Raw genomic sequence first — 27,916 nt, forward strand, 5'->3', positions numbered from 1 at the left:
GGTTCTAGTTGGACCATAAAGAAAGCTGACCATGGAAGAATTGACACTTTTCAACTGTGGTGTCGGAGAAGACTTGAGAGTCCCTTGGACTGCAGGGAGATCAAACCAGTCAATCCTAAAGAAAATCAGTTCTGATTATTCATTGGAAGGACTGATGCTAAAGCTCCAATAACTTTGGCCACCTGATACAAAAAAATAACTCACTGGAAAAGACCCTGATGCTGGGCAAGATTGAGGGCAGGAGGAGTAGGAGACAACAGAGGATGAGATGGTTGGATGGCATCACTGACTCAATGGACGAGTTTGAGCAAGCTCTGGGAGTTGGGTGATGGACAGGGAAGCCTGGTGTGCTGCAGTCCATGGGGTCACATGACTGAGCTACTGAACTGAACTGAAGCACCTCTAAGAAGCTGATTCATACAGCCCATAAGCAGGAGGTTTCAGAGACAGGAGGCCCCCGCAGGCATTTCTAAAGGTAGAATGAGGTGCTGTGTTCAGTCACTAGTCGTGTTCAACTCTTCGCAATCCCATGGACTGCAGCTAGTCAGATACCTGTGTCCGTGAAATTTTCCAGGCACGAATACTGGAGTGGGTTGCCATTTCCTACTCCAGGGGATCTTCCTGACCCAGGGATTGAACCTGTATCTCCTGCACTGGCAGGCAAATTCTTTACCACTCTGCCACCTGGAAAGCCCCATATCTATCAAAAAATAGAAAGATATCATAACAACGAGCTCTAAGAAATTAAAATATGAACAGGAATTTAAAATTCAATAGAAGGGTTGGAAGGTAACATTTTAAAAAAAATCTCTCAAGAAACACAACAAAAAGACTAAGTGATGGAAAATAGGAAGGAAAAGAAAAATTTTTTTAAATGACCAAAAAATTCTAATACCCAAATAAAGCAAATCCCGAGAGACAAAAAATCAAATAAGCAAGAGATTATCAAAGAAACAATGCATCAAATTTAGAATATTCATTCAATAAAAGATACCATGGACAAAACCAACAGAAAAATGACAGGCCAAGAGAAGGTATTTTTCAATCCTATAACCAATAAATCTCCACAAGGAACTCCTGCAAACCAAAAAGAAAGACAGGAAGGGGAGTTCCCTGGTGGCCTAATGGTTAGGATTCTAGGCTTTCAATGCCCTGGCCTGGGTTTAATCCTTGTTTGGAAAACTAAGATTCTGCAAGCTGCATAGAAGGGTGCAGCCAAAACAAAAAAGAAAAGAAAACCCAAAAGAAAGATAGACAAAGGACAAAACAGACAATCAACAAAAGGGAAAACCTGAATGGATATGAGATGCTCAAATTCATTAATTATCAGAGAATGTAAATTAAAACAAGACATCATTTTATACCTGATTTGCAAAAAGAAAGAAGTTGGATAAAACCAAATACTGGCAAAGATACAGGCAGACAAGAAGCCTCCTCACTGCCAGAAGGCACATAAGCTAGTCCTCCTATTCTATAACCCAAGAATCCCACTCCTGGCCATATATCCCAGAGAACTTCTCACACAGATCCATAAGGAAGTACAAATAAGAGTATATTTACCACAGTGTACTTGTGATGCCAGAAAGGCAACTCAGGTGTCAGTGATTAGGGAATGAGAAGTAAAATGTGGTATGTGCATATTATGGAATTCTACATTACACAGAATTATATGTACACACAAAACAAAAAGGTCTCCAAAACAATGCTGAGTAAAAACAGTAAGAAGCCAAACAAGGCCCATAACACAATACAAAAACTAAATATACATACATACAACACAATACATATTTCATGATTCATATATAATCAAGGAATATATCAGCCATAATGCAGTGGGTACCTACTAGAAAAGGTAATGGAAGTAGGGCTCAGAAATGAAAGAGGACTGTTATAGTCTGATGATGGTGTCCAAAAATGGGAAGCATAGTTAAGCGTAACTCTTTTTACCTAAAGCCCTAATAATAATAATTAATTTCCCAAAACTAAAGGACACAAATCCCCAGCTTGTAAGGACCCACTGAGTGCCCTTAAAAAAAAAAAAAAAAAAAAAATCTAGACACATCATGGAATTTCTGGGGTTTAAAATAAAACTCTAAAAGCTTCTGGAGATTGGGAAAAAGGCAGGGAAGGTCACATATAAATGAAGAGTAAGAATGGCTATGGATTTCAATGGCAACATTAGAATGCAGAAAACAATGAAACTATGACTTCCAAACTTTTTAAGCCTGGATTTTTATATTCAGACAAATGATTGATGAAATGTACAGGTAAAATAAAGATTTTTTTTCAGCCATGCAAGATCTTAAAAACATAAAGTTTTTGCTTCCCAGGTACCCTTTCTCTGGAAGTGAAAAAAAAACAAACATGGAAAACAGGAGATCCAATATCAGAGCAAAAATTTTAAGGTGACATAAAGAGAAGTTTCAGGGTGACAGCTGTGCAATAAGCCTAGAAAGTAATCAGTCCAGATTGCTTTAAAAGGATAGAAGGTTCTAGGACAGCTGTCTCAAAATGGAAAAGGGAAAATAGGTATTACTCCTGGAAAAACAAATACTGGTTAAAAGAATAAATGATATCATAATATACTGCATTGTCCTGCTATAGTTATTTACATAGTTATAACTAAACGCTGACTTAATAAACATCTAAATAAATATATTTAAAGGATAAGTGTAAATGTGGAAAGTCAATAGATAATGTCTAAAACTGCTGTATCGAGAAACAGCAATAGAAGCAAGTTATTTATAAATATCAAAGAGGAAACAGCTAAAAGAAATAAATAAGTAGCCTCTAAAGTGTAAAGGCTGGGACAGGGAACGGTTGTTTTACAGATACTATTCTAATTTAAAAATTGTATTTTTATTGCCAGTAAAGCAAGGAATTCCAATGGCCTTTCAGCTTTTAGTAAATTAGATCTTCACAGTATTATTTCTTGGTGTTAAACTATATCTAGTTTGAGGAGCAGAAGACTGAACTGCAAACCAAAACAAAATCAAGCTTTAACAATTGATGAGAACATAGTACAAATAGCCCTGTAATTGAATCCCAGCTCCACCACTTAACTCCGTGAAGTAGGACAAGTTACTTAACCATCCTCTACATGTAACCACCTTCTCAATGTGGTTTTGCAAGGATAATCAGGTGAAAACACCTGATGTAGTACTTGACCCATCAACAGATGTTAGAGCAACTTTTGCTTGTCTTTCTGCTCCCTAGCTAAAAACCCCCATTTTGACCCCAAGCTGCCTTGCTGGTCACAGAATACAAAGACTCATGGACAACTCAGCACATATCCCTCCTCACACTGAAAAATCAATCATGATGAGTAAGCAGACTTATCTTTGTATATGAAGTGCAGCATATTCTTATTATGTGAAGGAGATTATCCTCATTATCCACATTTTGGATTATTGCCTGCTTTCAAACACTGTTCCAATTAGTCTAATACATTCGATCAGAACCATTTTATCACTAAGGTCTGTTGTGTAGGAGCATTATCAACTTCAAAAACAAACAAACAAAAAATTGTATGTTCCATCAGTCTTCATCCCTGCTCTGTCACTGCAAAGACTTAAAAATTTTCTAATGAAGGTCCTATCTGGCTCCCAGCTGGCTTGGGGCCACCTCCTGCTTACTGCAGCAAGAATAGAGTGAAATCAGCCCCAATCAGCTAATTGAATTGTTTACCATTTTCAATGTTTTCTTCCATTATTACGGCTGAATTCAGAATACCCTGCAAAATACAAAAACCTTAAAGAGAGTTAACAGGGAATTATCTTTATCATTATGTCAGTCACTTTTACTTGCATGGCCAAAAGTCTTAATTGATTTTATACAAAGCATACATACTTCTGGAAACAATCTGACAGACTTAAATTCATAAATCATCAAGACTTTATCATTAATTCAACAAACATTATGCTAACATACTGTAGATAAAATAAATAAACCCTACTCTCAAATGAGAGGGAAAAGGTAAAAATAAAATTGAGAGCAACAGAGAACAAGTAGTCCAGGAAACAACTGAGAGCAGCAATTCCAGACTATCTGGTATAGTTTATAACACAGCTAAAGCAAAGGAAAATTAGTAAAATTACCAAAGCTGAACACAGCCCTGAGCCTTCTAACAGCCAAAGTATAAAGAGAAACAGGATGGCTTACAAATAGAAATGATCTAATAAAAGCAGTCATTTAATTTTTTTTTTTTTAAAGCAAAGAAAGAAAACAAAAAGGCCTGTCACTGAGGGCTTAAAAGAACTTCTCTTTAAGGTTTATACTTTATAAGTATCAGTAAATAAATTATAAACAGTGTCTTGGGTAGCAAGGAAGAGTTTTTTCATGTTCCTTTTCTCATGTCCCAATCCTAGATAAAAGTCAAAGTACAAAATATTAATTCACAGTTCTGTGAAGGAATTTCTATAAGGATCTAAAGTAACATAATGCAAGTACACTGACTTCAGGTGAAGTGTTAATTTCTATCATTTAGCTTAGTCTAGGTTTTCAAAAATGCATGTTTTGCTTCTCTACCAGACTGTAAACACTCAAGGCTTACGTTTGATTCCATTTGAACTTCCTTTGCTTTTTAGTACAGCTCCCGCTCAATTATAATGACCAATAAAATGTTACACAGTCAATATTTATAGTCATTATCTGTTAGTCTTCTCTGCAACACTATACATTCCATGAGGACAGGAACAATGTCTTGATCACATCCACATCCCCAGTCTCTAAGCATATGAATGGACCAAAAACAGAAAACACAACCAATAAGTATGAAAGGAGAGTAGAAATAATTCCTAAAATGGCAGTGATTCTGATTCCAACAAGAGCTGGAACACCTAGGCAAGTTACTTAACTTCTCTAACCCTCAAAGCTTTAATCTGTAGAAAAGGAAAAAAAAGACACTTCAGAGTTCTGTAAGCATTAAACCTTTTACTCTACAGAAAGTATTCAGCACAGTATCTGGAAAAAAGCTCATTAAAAGTTACCCCTTTAACTTCTCTCAAGTTCTCCAACTAAAAATCCGGTGTTAAACACAACAGTGCCATCAAAGAATAAATTATTTCAGTAAAAGTACAACGGAGTTCATCCTTCCTTTCCTTTGAAGTTGAAATTTCATCTCTTCAATCTTTAAAATGGAAGAGGAATAGCTTGTGAATTACTTTCAAAATATCACAAACGCAAGAACAAGGGGAAAATGTCAACAATGAGCCCTGAAGTAACACGAAGGGGGAAAAATCACTTACTCATCTACTGTTAAGAAACAGGTTTTTAAGGAAGTGTTTATTAAAGGAAAAGAGGACTGAAAAAGTTAGAAATGTTATTTAATAGTACGCTTAGAAAAAATTACTTCCAAATTGTTTATTCAGAATTTAAACCTTAAAAATCCAATTATCTTGACATCGTTTGCTTAAAAGCGGAACATTAAATACTTCCATTCAAACCGAAAATATTCCTTCATGACGGCTTCCCGGACTCCAGTCATCCTTCAGTTCTCTCCTCCCATTCTGAGCTTCCCTCGCATCACCACTGACACACGCTGTGTGCAGACTAAGTTCTGTCATTCCTATAATTACCACACCCCTGTCAGCCGCTTCAGGCCCATGTTGTTATGACATCTGTAAACTGCAGTCGCCCGTCTCCACTCCCCCGCCCCCCCCCACCCCGCCCCAAACCTCCGGCTCTGGCTGTAACTTGTCAATTTCCGAGACCTGACCGTTCCCTACTGCCTCAGTTACGGTTTTTACACACACCCCCACCCCCTGCTCTCACCTGCCTCAGTCACGCACACTCTGCGCAGCCCACCCCCGCCCCCCCGCCCGTCTGTGTGGGGCCGCGGCGCTGGCTCCGCGCTGCCTCCTCGGCTCCGCGCTGCCTCCTCGCCGCCCCGCAGCCTCTGCGCCCCGCAGTCCCCGGCGCCGCTAACAGCCCGGCTGCCGCGCCAGCCCGCCCCGCCCCGCCTCGCCTCCACCGGCGTTCCCGATGGCGAACACACCAGCGCTCCCCACCCCCACCGTCCCCTCCGCCTGCCGCGCGGCCGTTAGGACAACCGGGCCGTGACGCACGGACGCGCCGCGAGTGCCCAGGCCCAGGAACCCGAGCTCGAGCACAGTCGGCGGCCCGCCCTCGCCGCGGGGCCTCTCCCGGGTCCCGCCGAGGACTGCCGGATCCGCCGGCGGGAGGGGGAGGGGTCGGGGGCCGCCACAGCCCCGCACTCACCAGGTTCAAGGCAACCGATCCCGGTGCCACTTCTGGGATGAGCCTCCGCCTCGCTCGCTCGCCTGCCGTGCGTCTTCTACACAACCTCGAAAGAGTTGGCTCTCTCTCCGCGCCGCTCACCAGGCCTTGCTCGTCGCCTCCGCCGCCGCGCACCCAGCACAGCTAGACCTAGCTCAGCCGGCGTTCGCAGTGCGCCTGCGCGCGGGGGCCGGGCCGCGCACTTGCGCGTGCCTCACCACCACCCTGCTGCAGAGGCTGCCGGGAGATGTAGTCTTTCAACTCTTTCTCTGGAGGCTCTGGCGGTTAGCTGGGAACCAGTGGAAAGTCCGGAGTCCGGGAGAAGGTCCGATCGAAAAGTTTGGCAGTTAATGACAAGGGTTGGAGAGTCATGCTGGAGTGACAATGAAACGGTAGTTCTTAGGCTGAATTGCAAAGTTATATCTTGTCTTCGAAGCTCTTCCAGGGCGGCGGGTCGATCTTCGCTCACCTCTGTCTATATGCACGTTTATTGAATTAATAATGGAATGAATGAAGGCTGAGGGATTTTTACAAGAGTTATAAGTCAGCGCCTCATGGCTAAGGCGTTCATGTGCAGCACGTTTGTGAAAACTTATGGGTATATCCTTTTTGGTTTTGTCCCGTCCTCTTTGCCTGGTAATGCACTGAGCAGTACCAGAATTCATTAAGGAATTAAATGAAACATGAATGCTGGCTTTACTCTCAACAAATACTCTCCAACGAAAATTTGGGGCAAATAATTATTACTGTTAAATTTGACGGAATTCTCTTTGGGGGATTCTTTTTGAGCAGTGGCTTCTAAAGAAAGACTGAAAGCAGCCAAGCAGATGTCACAGAATATGAAGTCTCACATATAACAATTTATCAAATCAACCTAAAACACACACGGAGAAGCAGGGTGAAAGAAATGGGGTAAGTCTGTAACATTAGAGCGGGAGAGAGGACCATACTATGCAGTGTTCATTTGTCCTGGATGTCTTTCTGCCACATCAGTATTTCCCACTAAAGGTGTGTTTTCTAGGATGTGTTGAGTTCCATCAAGGGCCCTGGTGAAAGGGAATGTGTTCTAAGAGAGAGACTTGGCCCGGGGTTGCAAAAGAGTCAGACACGACTTAGCCACTAAACAATAACAAATGTCTCACCACAGCGGAGCTGAGGACAGATCACTTTATTCCAATCAGGAGCTAATATTAATATTATTCAGAGCTGGAGTTTAGGGTCTGTGAAAACTAGTTTCTTTCCAGTTCACCCTTTCTCCTAGTTAGGGTATCCCATGAGGGTCCTGACCAAAAGTCTGGAGTATTTACTAGGGCCACTCTTCCTTTTCAGGGCTTCCCTGATAGCTCAGTTGGTAAAGAATCCTCCTGCAATGCAGGAGACCCCTGTTTGATTCCTGGGGCAGGAAGATCTGCTGAAGGAGGGATAGGCTACCCACTCCAGTATTCTTGGGCTTCCCTGGTGGCTCCGCTGGTAAAGAATCTGCCTGCAATGTGGGAGACCTGAGTTCAATCCCTGGGTTGGGAAGATCCCCTGGAAAACAGAAAGGCTACCCACTCCAGTATTCTGGCCTGGAGAATTGCAGGGTCACAAAGAGTCAAATGTGACTTTCACTTCACTCTTCCTTTTGATTCAGGCTCTTCAACCCCATGAGACAGCCAAAAACTCTACACAGTTTTTCAGCCACTGCTTTCAGAATTAGCAATAACTTCAGGTGGAAAGATAATGGCAAATATCATGCTCACTTCTGATGGGTTCCCTTTCCTTTCTTCCAGATCTTGGATCTACAAGTTCTGACTGCTGTGGTAAGCTCCTCAGTGCCTTAATGTTTATTATATTTTGCCCAGCTGTAATCAGTGGTGGGAAGACTTGTTCAAGATAACAGTAGTCCATTGCTGAAGCAGAATTCCTATAAATATGTTACTTTTACAAAAATGTTATTGTACCATACATAGTGTTTTGCTAGCTAATGTCTCTCTGACTAAATCTTTTTGTATTTAAAAATTTTTTATGTTTACATTATAGAACAATGGTTTTGCTATTACAAACAATGCTGTTATGAATGTTCTTGTATGTATCTTCATGGGTACAGGGAAAATGCTAGATCCTAAGACACTGCATCTTAAACTTTACTAGATGTGGTAGGCAGAATTCTAACATGGCCCCCATAGTCTTTGCCCCTTGCTTTTGCCCTGCCTTTTGAGTGTGGGCAGGACCTATGACTTACTTCTGGCCAATAGAATATGGTAAAAATGATTACATTGCATTATATGTCACTATCTTAGCTGACTGGAGCTAGACACACTGCTACTGGCCTTTGAAGAAGCAAGCTTTCACGTTTCAAGCTTTCATGAACTGCCTATGGAGAGGGCCTAGTGGCAGGGCAGTGTAGATGGTTTCTAGAACCTGGGTGCAACAGTCAGAAGCCTCAACACTTCAGCCACAAGGAAATGAATTCTGCCAACAATCTGAAAGAGCTTAGAAGTGGATTCTTTCCCAATCAAGCCTCCAGAGGAGAAGACAACATAACACCTTGATTGCAACTTTGTGAGACCTTGAATAGAGGAAACAGTTCAAGTGTGCCTGTAACCCTAGCTCACAGAAACTGTTAGATAATAAATGTGTTTTAAGACACTGCGTTTCTGATAATTGTTCCATAGCAATGTAAAACTAATATACTAGATATTGTCCAATTACTTCACAAGTGGTTATGCCTACTTCTACTCCACAAGCAGTGTGGAGTAAAATTCTCTTTTCTGAACATGACTAATTAAGAAAATAATTTGAGAAAGAATACAATTTTTCATAACAATATTTTTGTTTCTGTCTGGTTTGGCAACTTATTTTAACTTTTTTTAGAAACTCTTGCATATTCAAATTTTGTAAGCTATATTATAGCTCCAAAATCACTCCAGATGGTGATTACAGCCATGAAATTAAAAGATGCTTATTCCTTGGAAGGAAAGTTATGACCAACCTAGACAGCATATCAAGGCTATGGTTTTTCCAGTGGTCATGTATGGATGTGAGAGTTGGACTGTGAAGAAAGCTGAGTGCTGAAGAATTGATACTTTTGAATTGTGGTGTTGGAGAAGACTCTTGAGAGTCTCTTGGATTGCAAGGAGATCCAACCAGTCCATCCTAAAGGAGATCAGTCCTGGGTGTTCACTGGAAGGACGGTGTTGAACCTGAAACTCCAATACTTTGGCCACCTGATGTGAAGAGTTGACTCATTGGAAAAGACCATGATGCTGGCAAAGATTGAGGGCAGGAGGAGAAGGGGACAACAGAGGATGAGATGGTTGGATGGCATCACTGGCTCAATGGACATAGGTTTGGGTGTACTCCAGCAGTTGGTGATAGACAGGGACGACTGGCGTGCTGCGGTTCATGGGGTTGCAGAGAGTCAGACATGACTGAGAGACTGAACTGAACTGAATATTATAATATATTCTTAAGATACATAAATTAAGGAATTTTGTAAAGGAGAATATAAATATGATAGAACTTTAAAAAGATATTCTGTCTCAGAATGGTAGAAATAAATGAAGCAGAGAGGAAAAAAGAAAAAAGAATTAAAAGAAATGAAGGCAACCTCAGAGACCTCTGGGACAATGTGAAATGCCCCAACATTTGAATCATAGGAGTCCCAGAAGAAGAAGACAAAAAGAAAGGCCATGAGAAAATACTCAAGGAGATAATAGTTGAAAACTTCCCTAAAATGGGGAAGGAAATAGTCACTGCTGTTGCTGCTGCTAAGTCACTTCAGTCGTGTCTGACTCTGTGCAACCCCACAGACGACAGTCCACCAGGCTCCCCCGTCCCTGGGATTCTCCAGGCAAGAATACTGGAGTGGGTTGCCATTTCCTTCTCCAATGCATGAAAGTGAAAAGTGAAAGTGAAGTCGCTCAGTTGTGTCCGACTTTCCAGACCCCATGGACTGCAGCCTACCAGGCTCCTCCGTCCATGGGAGTTTCCAGGCAAGAGTACTGGAGTGGGGTACCATTGCCTTCTCCGGGAAATAGTCACACAAGTCCAAGAAACCCAGAGAGTCCCAAACAGGATAAACCCAAGGTGAAACACCCCAAGACACATATTAATCAAATTAACAAAGATCAAACACAAAGAACAAATATTAAAAGCAGCAAGGGAAAAACAACAAATAACACACAAGGGGATTCCCATAAGGATAATAGCTGATCTTTCAATAGAAACTCTTCAGGCCAGAAGGGAATGGCAGGACATACTTAAAGTGATGAAAGAGAAAAACCTACAACCCAGATTGCTGTACCCAGCAAGGATCTCATTCAGATATGAAGGAGAATTCAAAAGCTTTACAGACAAGCAAAAGCTGAGAGAATTCAGTACCACCAAACCAGCTCTTCAACAAGTGCTAAAGGATCTTCTCTAGACAGGAAAACACAGAAAGGGTATATAAACACGAACCCAAAACAACAAAGTAAATGCCAACGGGACTGTACTTATCAATAATTAACTGAAATGTAAATAGGTTGAATACCCCAACCAAAAGACAAAGACTGGCTGAATGGATACAAAAATAAGACCCCCTAAATATGCTGTCTACAAGAGACCCACCTCAAAACAAGGGACACATACAGACTGAAAGTGAAGGGCTGGTAAAGATATTTCACACAAATGGAGACCAAAAAAAAAGCAGGAGTACCAATACTCATATCAGATAAAATAGACTTTGAAATAAAGGCTGTGAAAAAAGACAGTGAAGTACACTACATAATGATCAAAGGATCAATCCGAGGAGAAGATATAACAATTATAAATATATATGCACCCAACATACGAGCACCGCAATATGTAAGGCAAATGCTAACTAGTATGAAAAGGGAAATTAACAATAACACAATAATAATGGGAGACTTTAATACCCCACTCACACCTATGGATAGATCAACTAAACAGAAATTAACCAGGAAACCACAAACTTTAAATGACACAATGGACCAGATAGACCTAATTGATATCTATAGGACATTTCACCCCAAAACAATTTCACCTTTTTCTCAAGTGCACACGGAACCTTCTCCAGGATAGATCACATCCTGGGCCATAAATCTAACCTTGGTAAATTCAAAAAAATTGAAATCATTCCAATCATCTTTTCTGACCACAATTCGGTAAGATTAGATCTCAATTACAGGAAAAAAAAAAAAAACTATTAAAAATTTCAACATATGGAGGCTAAATAACACACTTCTGAATAACCAACAAATCATAGAAGAAATCAAAAAAGAAATCAAAATATGCATAGAAATGAATGAAAATGAAAACACAACCCAAAACCTATGGGACACTGTAAAAGCAGTGCTAAGGGGAAGGTTCATAGCAATACAGGCTTACCTCCAGAAACAAGAAAAAAGTCAAATAAATAACTCTACACCTAAAGCAACTAGAAAAGGAAGAAATGAAGAACCCCAGGGTTAGTAGAAGAAAAGAAATCTTAAAAATTAGGGCAGAAATAAATGCAAAAGAAACAAAAGAGACCATAGCAAAAATCAACAAAGCTAAAAGCTGGTTCTTTGAGAAGATAAATAAAATTGACAAACCATTAGCCCGACTCATCAAGAAACAAAGGGAGAAGAATCAAATCAACAAAATTAGAAATGAAATTGGAGAAGTCACAACAGACAACACAGAAATACAAAGGATCATAAGAGATTACTATCAGAATCTATATGCCAATAAAATGGACAACTTGGAAGAAATGGACAGATTCTTAGAAAAGTATAACTTTCCAAAACTGAACCAGGAAGAAATAGAAGATCTTAACAGACCCATCACAAGCACAGAAATCGAAACTGTAATCAGAAATCTTCCAGCAAACAAAAGCCCAGGACCAGATGGCTTCACAGCTGAATTCTACCAAAAATTTAGAGAAGAGCTAACACCTATCTTACTCAAACTCTTCCAGAAAATTGCAGAAGAAGGTAAACTTCCAAACTCATTCTATGAGGCCACCATCACCCTGATACTAAAAACCAGACAAAGATGCCACAAAAAAAGGAAACTACAGGCCAATATCACTGATGAACATAGATGCAAAAATCCTTAACAAAATTCTAGCAAACAGAACCCAACAACATATTAAAAAGATCATACATCATGACCAAGTGGGCTTTATCCCGGGAAAGCGAGGATTCTTTAATATCCGCAAATCAACAATGTAATACACCACATTGACAAATTGAAAGATAAAAACCATATGATTATCTCAATAGATGCAGAGAAAGCCTTTGACAAAATTCAACATCCGTTTATGATAAAAAGTCTCCAGAAAGCAGGACTAGAAGGAACATACCCCAACATAATAAAAGCTATCTATGACAAACCCACAGCAAACATTATCTTCAATGGTGAAAAATTGAAAGAATTTCCCCTAAAGTCAGGAACAAGGCAAGGGTGCCCACTCTCACTACTACTATTCAACATAGTTTTGAAAGTTTTAGCCACAGCAATCAGAGCAGAAAAAGAAATAAAAGGAATCCAAATTGGAAAAGAAGAAGTAAAACTCTCACTGTTTGCAGATGACATGATCCTCTACATAGAAAACCCTAAAGACTCCACCAGAAAATTACTAGAGCTAATCAATGAATATAGTAAAGTTGCAGGATATAAAAATAACACACAGAAATCCCCTGCATATACACTAACAATGAGAAAACAGAAAGAGAAATTAAGGAAACAATTCCATTCACCACTGCAACAAAAAGAATAAAATACTAAGGAATATATCTTCCTAAAGAAACAAAAGACCTTTATATAGAAAACTATAAAACACTGATGAAAGAAATCAAGGAGGACACAAATAGATGGAGAAATATACCATGTTCATGGATTGGAAGAATCAATACAGTGAAAATGAGTATACTACCCAAAGCAATCTATAGATTCAATGCAATCCCTATCAAGCTACCAAGGGTATTATTCACAGAACTAGAACAAATAATTTCACAATTTGTATGGAAATACAAAAAACCTCAAATACCCAAAGCAATCTTGAGAAAGAAAAATGGAACAGGAGGAATCAACCTGCCTGACTTCAGGCTATACTACAAAGCCACAGTCAGCAAGACAGTCTGGTAATGACACAAAGACAGAAATATAGTTCAATGGAACAAAATAGAAAGCCCAGAGATAAATCCACGCACCTATGGACACCTTATCTTTGACAAAGGAGGCAAGAATATACAAGGGAGAAAACAATCTCTTCAACAAGTGGTGCTGGGAAAACTGGTCAACCACTTGTAAAAGAATGAAACTAGAACACTTTCTAACACCATACACAAAAATAAACTCAAAATGGATTAAAGATCTAACTGTAAGACCAGAAACTATAAAACTCCTAGAGGAAAACATAGGCAAAACACTCTCCGACATAAATCACAGCAGGATCCTCTATGACCCACCTCCCAGAGTAATGGAAATAAAAGCAAAAATAAACAAATGGGACCTAATTAAACTTAAAAGCTTTTGCACAATGAAAAAAACTATAAGCAAAGTGAAAAGACAGCCTTCAGAATGGGAGAAAATAATAGCAAATGAAGCAACTGACAAAGAATTAATCTCAAAAATATACAAGCAACTCCTGCAGCTCAATTCCAGAAAAATAAACAACCCAATCAAAAAATGGGCCAAAGAACTAAACAGACATTTCTCCAAAGAAGACATACAGATGGCTAACAAACACATGAAAAGATGCTCAACATCACTCATTATCAGAGAATGCAAATCAAAACCACAATGAGGTACCATCTCACTCTGGTCAGAATGGCTGCTATCCAAAAATCTACAGACAATAAATGCTGGAGAGGGTGTGGAGAAAAGGGAACCCTCTTACTCTGTAGGTGGGAATGCAAACTAGTACAGCCACTGTGGAGAACAATGTGGAGATGCCTTAAAAAACTGGAAATAGAACTGCCATATGACCCAGCAATCCCACTGCTGGGCATACACACCAAGGAAACCAGAATTGAAAGAGACACATGTACCCCAATGTTCATTGCAGCACTGTTTATAATAGCCAGGACATGGAAGCAACCTAGATATCCATCAGCAGATGAATGGATAAGAAAGCTGTGGTACATATACACAGTGGAATATTACTCAGCCATTAAAAAGAATACATTTGAATCCGTTCTAATGAGGTGGATGAAACTGGAGCCTATAATACAGAGTGAAGTAAGCCAGAAAGAAAAACACCAATACTGTATACTAATGCATATATATGGAATTTAGAAAGATGGTAATGATAACCCTATATGCAAAACAACAAAAGAGACACAGATGTATAGAACAGTCTTTTGGACTCTGTGAGAGAAGGCGAGGGTGGGATGATTTGAGAGAATAGCATTGAAACATGTATATTATCATATATGAAACAGATCACCAGTCCAGGTTCGATGCATGAGACAGGGTGCTCAGGGCTCGTGCACTGGGATGACCCAGAGAGATGGGATGAGGAGGGATGTGGGAGGGGGGTTCAGGATGGGGAACACATGTAAACCCATGGCTGATTCATATCAATGTATGGCAAAAACCACTACAATATTGTAAAGTAATTAGCCTCCAACTAAAACAAATAAATTAAAAAAAAAGATATTCTATCTCATTAAAAACAATGATATGTTTTTGTCCTGTGATACAATGGAATATTTTTATACTTTCTTGTTTCCTTTTTCATCAATATTTCTCTGAACTGCCTGAAACTTTATGATATCTATTCTTTTACATAATGGTAAAACTGAATATAGCCAAACATAAGATTACTTTTGACTTGCAGCTCTGTTCCTCTGCCTGCATAGTACTAATTCTTGCTATTGTTGGTACAAAATGAGTGTTTGAGCAAAGAAGAGTTAGGATTTTTAATTATTAGTGCAGCAGGTTTTTAAAATTGTAGGAATTTACTTCCAGTTCTCCCAAATGTCTACCAATTTTGTATATACAGACTTACTTTGGTAAATCAACTGTTTGTCAGTCAGGTCCTTTGCATCTGTAAATTCAATTCAGTTCAGTCGCTCAGTTGTGTCCGACTCTGCAACCCCATGGACTGCAGCATGCACACCAGGCTTCCCTGTTCATCACCAACTCCCAGAGCTTACTCAAGCTCATGTCCATAGAGTCCGTGATGCCATCCAACCGTCTCATTCTCTGTCATCCCCTTCTCCTCCTTCCTTCAATCTTTCCCAGAATCAGGGTCTTTTCCAGTGAGTTGGTTCTTCGAATCAGGTGGCCAAAGTACTGGAGTTTCAGCTTCAGCATCATTCCTTCCAATGAATATTCAGGACTGATTTCCTTTGTGATGGACTGATTGGATCTCCTTGCAGTCTAAGGGACTCTCAAGAGTCTTCTCCAACACCACAGTTCAAAAGTATCAATTCTTTGGTGCTCAGCTTTCTTTATAGTCCAACTCTCACATCCGTGCTGCTGCTGCGGCTAAGTCGCTTCAGTCGTGTCCGACTCTGTGCAGCCCCACAGACGGCAGCCCACCAGGCTCCCCCGTCCCTGGGATTCTCCAGGCAAGAACACTGGAGTGGGTTGCCATTTCCTTCTCCAATACATGAAAGTGAAAAGTGAAAGTGAAGTCGCTCAGTCGTGTCCGACTCTTAGCGACCCATGGACTGCAGCCTACCAGGCTCCTCTGTCCATGGGATTTGCCAGGCAAGAGTACTGGAATGGGTTGCCATTGCCCTCCCCCTCACATCCATACATGTAAATTAACCATCTCCATATCTAAAATGCCCATTGTTCTTAAAACACTCTGAAGCACATTGTATGTCATCAAAAGTTAGATCTCTCTTCCGCAGGGAAAATGGTTTTAAAGCATAGAAGTAATTTGAACTTGTGAAGTTGAAGTTAGATTCCAAATGAATTTACAGTTTAGTGAAGAAATTCAGAAAATTCTGTTTAATTTGGTTATGTTTTCTTTTTTAAAAAAATATTTTTGGCTGAGGTAGGTCTTCAGGATTTTCTCTAGTTGTGGCAGGGCGCAGGCTACTCTCTAGTTGTGGCGCACAGGCTTCTCATTGCGGTGGCTTCTCTTGTTGCAGAGCACGGGCCCTATGACACATGAGCTTGAGTAGTTGTCTCACAGGGCTCTAGAGCACAGGCTCAGTAGTTGTGGCACATGGGCTCAGTTGCTGCACAGCACGTGGGATCTTCCCAAATCAGGGACTGAATCAGTGTCTTCTGCATTGGCAGGCAGATTCTTTACCACTGAGGCCCTGCTTTTTCCTAAGGATTTTTTTTTTTTTTTAATGTCTGAAACAGTCTTATTTCTAACAAATTGGTTTTTTATTTATTGAAGTTTTGTCACAACATGCATATAATATTGAATAATTCAGGTTCAGTTGGTTCATCCTTTTCTAGACTCCTTTGGGCCTCTTCAATGATTATTAGACAGTTTTGGATAACCAGCATGTTAATTTGTTTCACTGTAATTCTTCTCTATCGTATAAATTTACATATTTGGGGGGTAGTCAATACATATACTGGAGAAGGCAATGGCACCCCACTCCAGTACTCTTGCCTAGAAAATCCCATGGACAGAGGAACTTGGTAAGCTGCAATCCATGGGGTCTCTAAGAGTTGGACATGACTGAGCTACTTCACTTTCACTTTTCACTTTCATGCATTGGAGAAGGAAATGGCAACCCACTCCAGTGTTCTTGCCTGGAGAATCCCAGGGACGGGGGAGCCTGGTGGGCTGCCATCTATGGGATCACACAGAGTCAGACACGACTGAATCGACTTAGCAGCAGCAGCAGCAGCAATACATATATATTTGATATATGTATTCAAAATACACATATTCTCAAGTTTCCATATTGGCACAGGTCTGTTTTGGAGCTTTCTATCCTGTTCAGTTGGTATCTTTGTCTATCCCTACACCAATAACAAATCTTAATAACTGTAGTAGTATAATAAGTCATAGTACATTACAGGTCAAGTCACCTCCACTTTGTTTTTCTTCATTAAAATTGCCTTGGATCTTCTTGGACCTTTTTGTTTAATATTTTTTATAATTACTCCTTCGGCTCCTATGAAGCAAACCTCTTAAGATTTTGATTGAAATTATATTGAATTGATGAGATTAAGTTTTTGGAGAATAGACATCTCTATTACATTGAGGCTTCCTCTTAATGAGATATAGTATATCTCTCCATTATTTAGGTCATCTTTGATTCCTTTCAATGATGTTTTGTCATTTTTTTCATGAAATGTTTATATATCTTTTGTAAATTTAATTCTAGTTGTATTATTTTTTGTTGCTATAAGTTTAAAAAAAGCTTTTACATTTACTGTTTCTCATGCATAGAAATGAAATTGATTTATATAAATTCCTATTTAGAATTTTGCAGGATGATTTTATTAATTCTAGTAATTTGTCTCCAGATTTTCTTGGACTTTCTATAGACAATCATATTTCCAGTGATTTAATGACATTTTTGTTTCTCCATTTTTAGTCTTTTGGTTTGTTCTTTACTGTGCTTGACAGGAGCTCTAATACACTGCTGAAGATAAATGGTGATAGGAAGCAGCATTGTCTCATTCCTGATTTTGTAGGGAATCACTGTAATGTTTTACTGTGAAATATGATGCTTGCTCTAGGTTTTTGGTAGATATCCTTTTATAAATTCTTTATCAGATGATTTCTCCATATATATTCAAATGAACATACCCTTTAATATAGTTATATAGTGAGTTACATCAATAGATATTCTAAAGTTAACCTATATTTACATTTCTGAAATAAACCCAACTCGACCATAATTTATACAGAACTGAATTAATTTCTTAATATTTTGATTAGAATTTGTGAATCTATTTATGTAAATGAGCATCTGTACTTTTCCTATCTTGTACTGTTGTCTATTTTTTGGTATCATGGTTAAACTAACTCTGATTTTTTTTTTGCCTTTTTTCCAGTTTGCCCTTTTTTGGATTTTTAAACTACTTTAGTTTTTGTCTACTATTTAGAAGTTAGGTACTTTACTTCATTCAGTGGCTGTCCTTAAATTTTAATCTACATAATAAACTTAATAATACTAATCTCTTAAACAACACAAGGACTTTAAAATCCCTTTTAACTACTTAACTGTATTCATTACTTTACCATTTTACTTTTTTACATGGTTCTTTTTTTTAGTGTTCTATTTCAGTCTTATTTAATCTGCAAATTATTAGTTGTTTATAGACAATGACTGTTTACCATTTACATATTTATCATTTTTTGTTTATCCTGCCTTTTTGCAGCCTAGATGTGTTTTCCACCTCCTCCCTGAATTGTATCCTTTAAATATTAAATTCCTTAATGAAAGTTTATCTACTGTTGGTAAATTCCATTCTTGGTGGTCTGAGAGTGTCTTTATGCAAAAATTATGGCAAAATAAAAGTTTGGCTAATTATGGAATTCTAGGTTAATAGTTCATTTTTCTCAGCCCTTTGAAAATATTACACTAATGCCTTCAGGCTTCAGGATTAGTTTTCTATTACTGCCATAACAAATTAGCACAACTTCAGGGATTTAAAAGAGCACAACTATACTGCTTCATAGTTCTATAGGTCAGAAGTCATGTGTAGGACTCACTGGGCTAAAATCAAATGTTAGCAGGCTTCACTCCTTTCTGGAAGCTTTTGAGTCCATTTCCTTGTTCACTCCAGGTACTGACAGAATTCAGTTCCATGCAGTTAAAGGATTAAGAGCTCAGTTTCCTTGCTGGTTGTCAGTTAGAGGCCACCCTTAGCTCCTAGAAGCTTCTCACTGGTCCTTGCACATGGTCCCCTACATCTCTGAACAAGCACAGGGCATCAAACTCTTCTCATGCTGCCATCACTTAGGTGATTAGATTAGGCCCAGCTGGAGAATCCTGGGAACTTTTCCCATCTGAAGGGTAACTTTAATCACATCTGCAAAATGACTTTTGCCATGTAAGGTAATAAATTCACAGATTCAGGAGGTTAAGGTGTGGACATGTTTGCAAGGGCAGAGGGAGGATGTTATACTGCCTACAATAAGAAATATGTTGTCGGTCTAATTGTCGTTCGTTTGTAGGTGACTTGAATGACTGTCCTCTCTGCCTGCTTTTAAGTTCAGCTTTTTGGTGGCCTACAGTTTCAATATGTTTCTTGGTATGAATTTTGTTTTTTTCCTTATCCTTGTGAACACTGCCTGTTCTCCATCATGTTTTGAAATCTCTGTTAAACATAAGCTCGATCTTTCAGATCAGTCCTCTCACCCTTGGCTCTGTATCACAGCCTCATGCATAGACCTGTGAACACATCAGCCCTCATGTCTAAGCTCCATTCCTGAAAACAGTCACCCCATGACCATTCTTGATGTAGGCTGTGGAACAGTCCACCCTTGGAAGGAAATACCTGAGAAAGAGGCCCAATCAGGCCCTGGAAACAGACTTTAAATATTTAGCCAGGAAATTAGAATTTCCAGGTACCTAGTAGGTGGCTTAGAAGTGAGGTGTGCAGGTCCCAAATGGATACATTCTCTTGACCCCATGTATTCCTCACCTTGTGGAGATAGGCATGGCCAGATGGAGGTCAGAGTGAAATCCTCTCAAACTGGAAGTCCATGGTGGGATGCCTCTTGCCCCAAATTCAAGGACAGTACCATATGAGATGATAGATATGCTTCTTTCAAGATGAAGAATGCTGGTTAACATAGATGAGGAAGAAGAAGTATTCTAGATAAGAGGTTGAGGATAGGAGGGTCAGGAAAGTCTGGAAGTGTAGAGAAATATTGATCTCAGAATAGGAAAGAGACACCTGCTGAGATTAGCTGGCTACTACATGGCAGAAATCTGAAGTCAAGTATGAGCGCAGTCAGTAGATTCAGGCTTTTTAAGAACTCTGCACAAGATACTCTTCCGACTCTGCTCCCAGTGTGCTCTATCCTTAATTTACCTAACTTAAAAATTCTTCAGGTCTCAACTTAAGTTTCATTTTCTTTCAGAAGGACTTCCTCCCAACCCCAGATTCATATATCCCTCTCCTCCTCAAATTTTTCCAAAGAATTTGTAATTCCTCTTTGTTATACCAAGTCACACTTGTTAAGCTGTCCATAGCTGCCTTTATGATTATTTAGGTTGGAAGCTTTAGGAAGACATTTGTCTTGTCCAGCACCTGGAAAGTGAAACACATCTAGTGACCAAGATTTATTGGATGAATTAATAATTTTGCCTCATGGTGCTTGCATGGCATTGGTTGAAAAAGCTCTACTGATCCAAAAAGGGGATCAGTAGAATATCAGCCTTCTGGTATCCTTCCACTCCAAATAATTTCATTTTACACATAATTTTCAGAGCCAGTTACTTTAATAAAGGTGTTTATTTTGATATCCAAAGCACTTTGTAAGATTTTCTGGAAAATCTGAAATCATCTTGCTGTCTTAATATGTTACACTATTATCATTTTACAAAATAAAAGGATTTGGATTATATACTGGAAAATGTCTTCATTACATATAAAGCATATTTGCTGTTACCTACAGTAAAGAAGATGAAAAGACAACTTGAAGGAGAGGGAATAGTCCTGAAAGTGTTTTAGTTGGTATCTATCCACCCCAACCCCAAGAGACAGAGACAAAGATGAAGGCACTAAGATGCTGGTTTGTAGCTGAGCCTTCAATCACCCAGTCAGCCCATAAAGACAACCCATTTGACATATTCAAACCATTCTTTGAGTCACCGATGGTTATTATTTGATTAGTTCCTCCAAAGCAAGGTCTTATTTGTTGTTAAAATAATGTAGAGGTTAATCAACAGAGCTGCCACTTGAGAATATCCCGTAAGACTGCTGTGGAGAGAGCATCATTTGTCCTGAGTAACCCTGTACATGATCCTGGATGCAAGTCCACAAATACTGGGGCACAGCCTGTGTGTTACTAAAAATGACAAAGGTTTCAGGGCTGGAAACATTGTCAACCACACTGTCATAGCTATCTATGGCTCCAGGATGCGATGGTGGGGGAACAATATTTAACTGACTACCCTGGCAGAAGAAGCCTGTGAGTACTTCAGCTTCAAACACACAGATCAGCTTATCTGTGGCAGATGTTTTCTTGATCCTGTGTGCTATGTTTTTGAGGTTCTTGGTGAAGTATATTCCAGCTCCATATTTTTGGTCTGATAAGAGAAAAAATATTTAAAGATTATTATGATCTGACAAACTGTATTGCCTATTTGGGTACTAATATGTATTCACTCCCTAGTCCTCCAAATACTCACCAGTTCCTGATCTCAAGTCCCTGTGTCTGAAGCAAAGACACCCAAAGTTTTGTTCAGTGGTGGCAAATTATCACTAATAGGGCTTCTCCCCTGGCTCATTGATAAACAGTCCTCCTGCCAATGCAGGAGATATGGGTTTGACCCCTGATCAGGGAAGATCCCCACATGCCACAGAGCAACTAAGCCTGTGTGTCACAACTGTGAGCCTATGCTCTGGAGCTGGGAGCCGCAAATACTGAAGCCCACACACCCTAGAGCCTGTGCTCCTGAGAAGCCACCGTGATGAGAAGCCTGCGCACTGCAACTAGAGAATAGCCCCTGCTTGCTGCAACTAGAGAAAAGCCTGTGCAGCAGCAAAGACCCAGGGCAGCTTTCCTGGTATCCCTGAAATCATGCCATGTAATCATTCACCTGCCCCATTAGTTCTGGCCCTCGAGACACACCCACAGTGAGGAACAGAAACATCTCTAGATCTGCAGCTTGCAGTCACTTTACTGTGTATGAGCAAGTGTCCTAGAGTTTGGATACAATGCCAGGGGCTAAAACCCTGCCTGTCTGTTAGAGAAGATGGCTGAATATTAGAGAAAAAAAAATATCAGGTTTACTGGGCCTCAGACACAGTCAGAGCCTGACCCCATCACATCCCAACCCCACAGCTTGACTTCCGACCAAGCCCTGAGGCAGTTACTGAATGAACTGGCACTGAAGCTGAAGCTCCAATACTTTGGCTATCGATTGCGAAGAGCCAACTCATTGGAAAAGACCCTGATGATGGGAAACATTAAAGGCAAAAGGAGAAAGGGGCAGGAAAGGATGAGATGGTTAGATAGCATCACTGACTCAGTGGACATGAATTTGAGCAAACCCTGGAGATAGTGGAGGACAGGGAATCCTGGCATGCTGCAGTCCATGGGGTTGCAAAGAGTCGGACATGACTGAGCAACTGAACAACAAGCGTGGTTTATCTAGCAGAGGACACTTCTTTCAGGCACCTGCAGTTAAGCATTCTCACCAGACACATAGGCACAAGTCACATTATGAGTAGTATCTCCCCACTGAATCTACTGTCTGATTTGCCTCAAGGTAGTGGCTGTTAAGCTAAAGGCTAGGGAGACGAGCACAGAGGCCAGTAGGTAAAAGACTGGTATCTTGAGGCTTAAAGACTAGATGGAGGCAGGATCTTTGGCTGGATTAAAAAGAACAAACTTGGCCAGAAACAAACAGGCCTCATGCTGCTTAGTTTTTAAAGGAGCTGTATGGCTGAAAAAAAAACCCTACAAGTCCAGCTATCAGTAGCCTGGGAGCATTCTAGACCCCTGGGGCAAGCCCTGGTAAGCAGTGCACCTAGAAGTGACCAAAGGCAGCATACAAAATGAAGATTTCCCCGGAGTGCAAACAAGGGTCTTACTTCACTCCCCGAATAGAATTCTTACTCTTCCAGTTCAGCAGCATGTGGTTAGTGGTACAGACCAGTGACTTGTGTGTTTTCCTTCTTCCCTTTAGAAATGGGGAGTTCTTATCGCAATTTTCCTGCTCGCTCTCACATCATTATACAATGAGTGTATTAGGACAATTGCTTTGCCTCCAAGCTTTAAGAGAAGACTGCCTGAACTTGAGACTGAGGAAACAAGATGAGTGTCTGGGACTGTCTTCCTTGGGAGAATGGTGTGTGTCTTTGCTGTTTGGAGAAGAAATATATATAGATATTGGGTAGGCAACTAGCAGTACCTGTCACAGAACTGAAAAGAAGGTACTTGCTGGATTTGGAAAATAGGAGGATCTTGATGTTTTTAGAGTAGTTTAAGTTAAAATAGAAGGAGCAGTGGTGGAGTGCAGAAAAGCCAGTTACAATGGGTTTAGAAGGAAATGGGAGTCATGAATTTTTAAGACTTTGCCAATGAAAGGACCATACTGATTATCACTTTCCTGGTTATACTCAAAAACTTCTTGGTGGGGATTCATTTATCAGTTTGTATTCCTAGGTGAAAAATTGTTCATATTCAATTTTTACCCTAGGTATTGCTTATGTTTTCTGTGGGGCAAAGAGAAGATGATTCCCAGACCCTATGCTTTCCAGAAATCAAGACTTGGAGTAGGCTCTACAACAAGGATCATGCTACATATTTGAAAGGTAAAGATCAAGAGCTACATCTTTAATAGACCAGGCAAAACCAAGCTGCATTGCCAGGTATCCTCTGTGATGGCTACAAAAACTTCTTACCTTCATCTGGAGAGATTTAAAGTGGAAAATACAGAGGTAAAATATGCAATATTTTTGTATAACTGAGACATAGAAGCTACTATACATAGGACTCCCATAACTGGGAAGGAACTTAAAATATTCATTTCACCTGCCAGATGATGCCTAATTCATTCCCTAGCAGCTACAGGAAATGAAAAGGATGGAAGAGAAAAGACCAACTTTATTAAATTCAGAAAAATGCTCTTTTAATTAAGGAGGAAGATGGTTTGGTACCGTTGATAATTTTTTGTCAAGATAAGAGAAGAATAAAAAGCTCCAAGGTGCTCTCTGTAGAGAGGCCACAAACACAGAAAGGGGAAAAACAGTGAACTGTAGTTCTTACTGCAAACACTTTCATCAAAATAAAACGCACCAGCCACGAAATACATAAAAGATAAATTTTAAATATTACCCTTTCCAAATGACTTTACCACTAAATCCCAGGTGTAAATGACGCCCTCACTGAAGCAACAATGCTATTAGTGGTGAGTCACCTGCTGATGTCTGCTCACCAACTCCCACATACAGTAAGCCAACTATGAGGGGCTGACACCTACCGCAGGGCATGGAGTACACTCGGTGAAAGCCGACTCTGCATACCATTTTGCAGAACTGATGTGGGACTTGCTGAAACAACCTGTAGCTCACAGGTTTTCCAGAGGGTCTCCCTTCCATCATTTTCTTCCTTTCTTGGAAGGCAGCCATGAGAAGCACATTGTCTATCTTCTCTACCTACAGCCCAAGGAAATGAAAAACTGAAAAAGATGCTGGAGAAATGCTACTTAAATTGCCTGATACTGTGTTTATTTATTTATTTATGTGTTTATTACTTTGCATGTGATATGCTTTTCATATAAAGTTGCAGAAGAGTCTCTCCTGACTCCAACTTTCTCCTATTTTGACTTCTATCTCTTCAAAATTCCCTATCCCTTCTTTAATAAAAACTCACTGAGCTGTCGCTATGTGCCAGGAACTAGTAATGAAATGGACAAGTGCAGACACAGTCTTTGCTGTCCTAAAGCTTATAGTTTAGTGAGAGATAAAAATAGGTAAACAATTACAATACAGTGTGATAAATGCTTCTTTTATCATATATATTTTATGTGATGTATATACACATATATTTTATGTAATAAAACATTTTGTTTCAAGATAGGCAGATAGTTTTCTCTGAGTCTTGATCTATGCTTCTATACATCCTAACATCATTTCTACCACTTGATTCCAACAATACCCCTCATCCCTACCCATCCCTGCCCTCCTTTCAGACGAACTCCTAGGATTGCAGGACAATGAGCAACTAGCTTAGTCATCAGTGGGCAAGTTTTTCTTCTGGCTGTGGAACCAAATGATAGCAAGATGAGTCAAATTCTTCCCTTAATTAAGTATACCTTTATAACTCGCAAACCACAGTCTTCAAACTGTTTTTTTTTATCCTGAATTTCTGGAGCTGAAAGCGTTAGCCATTTCAGAAATGTATTTTCCTTCATTTGATTCTGGTTTTCTGGTTGCTGATCAGTGTGCTGCCCTAAAAGTAAGTAACATAAAACTTTGTCTCAGTGATCTATGAGAGGAAAAGTTTTGTAAAGAGATTAAATGAGGGAATTTCCTGGTGGTTCAGTGGTTAGGACTCGGTGTATCTACTGCCAGGGCCTGGGTTCAATTTCTGGTTGAGAAACTAAGATCCCAAAAGCAGCACAGCCCAGCCAAATAAATAAATAAGCAGAAATTAAATGAAATAAATTATAAAAAAATTTGGAGGAGAAGATTAGCAGTTTAATTTGTATGCCTCATGTATTTACAGCATGCAATGACAGCTATAATTCCATGAGAAATCATAGGATAAAATGGGGGGGTGGGTAATAAATTTGTCCCCAGATTGATTTAGATTATGAAGTTGAGAGGGTAAGAGGAAAAAGAGCATTAATATATATTTTCCCTATCAATGCCGTAATGATGACATATAGTTGTTTTGCTAATAGGAAATGTTTATATTTCTAGCCAGGATGCCAATCAACAAAAAAAGACAAACATAAGAAAATATTAAGGAATGATGGAAAACAATAAGACATTTATGTAACACTTCAAAGTTTTCAAAACAGTTTCATATCTCTACCTCATTTGAGTATTACAACACCACCACTGAAATAATTAACACAATTTTACAAAGAGGAAAATAGAAACTCAGATTAGTTAAATGACTTGCTCAATAACACAAAGCTAGTAAGTACAGACCTAAGGTTATAAACCTGGCTTTCCCCAGTGCTTTCTGTAAGGGGCAAGGCAGAACATTTAGTACATATGTTATTCATATGCCACCCAGCCAAGGACAACAAAATTTGGAGACTGAGTTTATGATGTAATGTCTTTCCTACCTTCCTTCCTTTCCCCTCTTTTTCTTCCTTCTTTCCTTCCTTAATTTCTTTCCTTCATTCCAATTTTACATTTAAGGGACAACCGTTCATTGCCCAAAGGAGCTCCTTATTGGACTAAATATCTATACATGAGTGAACAAATGAAAACCTGCCAAAAGGCTTCTTTTCTTTCAGTTTACTTTCTTTTTGACGTAAGACTGAATATACTAAAATGACCTAATCCCCAGCACACTATGTAATTGAGTATGCTCAATTTAACCACAAAAAAAACATGTTATAAATTCAGAGAAACTCATAGAGAGGGCCAAGTTGTAACTCTGGAAAGCAAGAGAGCAGGAGGGATATAACTCCATAGCAGAGAACTCCCATGCCAGGACATTTCAAAGGAAGAGTCTGTAAGTTAAATGTGGAGAGTTGTATAGCAGAAACCAATACAACACTGTAAAGCAATTATTCTCCAGTGAAAAATGAAAAAAAATAAGATCATAGCAATCACTGTACAACTCTGTATATATACTAAAATCCATTGAATTGTATACTTTAAATGAATGAACTTCATGGTATATAAATTATGTATTAACACAATTATTTAAAAATTGAGGTAACTTCCAAAATGAAATACACTAAGTGGCAAATGACAAAAAAAAAATCTGGAGAGTAATGACTCACATTTATCAAGTATAATATTGTTGCCATTGTTTAGCCACTAATTAGTGTCCTACTCTTTGCCACCCCATGGACTGCAGCACACCAGGCTTCCCAGTTCTTCACTATCTCCCCGAGTTTGCTCAAACTCATGTTCATTGAGTCAGTGATGCCATCCAACCATCTCAGAGTTCAGCAAACATTTACTGAGTTCCTATTACATGCCAGGCACTGGGCTGAGCACTGGAAACTCAAAGATCCACAAACTCCTGCTATCAGGAACACTCACCAGGAAAGATTAGAAGAGCACCATTAAAGAGGAGGTGCCTAACTTCTATTATTTAAAACATACTGTTCATGTGGACAGCTGATGTTCCCTATAGTAAGAACTCATTTCAAAATTGTCCATTTTGTTAATGAAGATCTTAATCTGATTAGAAGGGGCTAAGGGTTTATGAACCTCTGAAACACTGCTGTGGAATAATATGCTTAGTCACCAACTGCCAAAAAATGCCACCTTGCAGCACAGCAGGGGAGTTACATGACTAAATTGCCAGTAGCTGGGAAAGTAGGCCAACTTTATGAACGAACTTAATGTCACAAGCTTTATAGGCGATCAGTATTATTTTCAATCTTGTTCTCTTAAGAAGTATCAATGTCAGTTTAAAGACCCACATTCACTACATTTCAAAAGCTCAGTAGAAATCATAATATTGGGTCTCATTCTTGAATATTACTTTTGTCCGTGTTTTTCGACACTGGGTTTTCTGTGGAATATAGACTCAACATTTATTGTGAACTCCCACTCACTTCGACTATATCTGCCTGAACTATTTTTACAAACACATGGCGAGAATAGGGTATTCTTTGAAATTATACATCTGAATTTTTGTACTAAATTCATTCTCCACATTACAACCAATGATCTTTCTAAAATACAAGTTTGACCTTGTCTTTGCTTAAAATCATTCAAGGTTCTCCACGTATTTCAAGAAAAACTTTGAATATTTTCATGTGGTTTATAAAGTCTTGCATAACCTAGGCCTAGCGATGGTCTGATTTCTTGGAAGTTCTTTCTTTGTTTACTAACTCCCACCTAGTCTTCACTTCTCCGTTTGCAACACCTCCCCCTTACGGCCCAAGTCTGG

The 27,916-nt window shown here is 39.4% G+C and overlaps 3 protein-coding genes across 10 annotated transcripts in view; 1 reads left to right on the forward strand and 2 right to left on the reverse strand.

Annotated features, from left to right (window-relative positions):
* KPNA1 (karyopherin subunit alpha 1) overlaps positions 1–6,375 on the reverse strand; it is a 70,958-nt gene extending 64,583 nt beyond the window's left edge. The window contains exon 1 of the mRNA XM_019955797.2: positions 6,220–6,375. The gene's annotated coding sequence lies outside the window, so the exon portion shown is untranslated. The remainder of the gene's footprint in view (positions 1–6,219) is intronic.
* Positions 5,612–8,868, forward strand: LOC139177626 (uncharacterized). The gene is made up of 4 exons (XM_070774265.1): positions 5,612–6,629; positions 7,030–7,149; positions 8,010–8,039; positions 8,520–8,868. Exon 1 carries the CDS (start codon positions 5,612–5,614, stop codon positions 6,383–6,385), a length of 774 nt encoding a protein of 257 aa, XP_070630366.1. The 3' UTR covers positions 6,386–6,629; positions 7,030–7,149; positions 8,010–8,039; positions 8,520–8,868.
* Positions 8,869–20,588: 11,720 nt separating this feature from the next.
* PARP9 (poly(ADP-ribose) polymerase family member 9) overlaps positions 20,589–27,916 on the reverse strand; it is a 29,630-nt gene continuing 22,302 nt past the window's right edge. For all 8 annotated transcript variants that reach the window (XM_019956097.2, XM_019955925.2, XM_070799299.1 and 5 more), the window contains exons 9-11: positions 25,140–25,276; positions 24,306–24,480; positions 20,589–21,404 (exon numbers count right to left, since the gene is read on the reverse strand). In XM_019956097.2, coding sequence (XP_019811656.2) covers positions 21,034–21,404; positions 24,306–24,480; positions 25,140–25,276 — 683 coding nt within the window. In that variant the 3' untranslated portion in view covers positions 20,589–21,033. The remainder of the gene's footprint in view (positions 21,405–24,305; positions 24,481–25,139; positions 25,277–27,916) is intronic.

The sequence above is a fragment of the Bos indicus genome, chromosome 1 (assembly GCF_029378745.1).
Source record: "Bos indicus isolate NIAB-ARS_2022 breed Sahiwal x Tharparkar chromosome 1, NIAB-ARS_B.indTharparkar_mat_pri_1.0, whole genome shotgun sequence".
Taxonomy (NCBI): Eukaryota; Metazoa; Chordata; class Mammalia; order Artiodactyla; family Bovidae; genus Bos; species Bos indicus.

Excerpts from the sequence above, each read along its gene's own strand:
- LOC139177626 (XM_070774265.1), top strand. The coding sequence starts at position 5,612 with ATGACATCTGTAAACTGCAGTCGCCCGTCTCCACTCCCCCGCCCCCCC.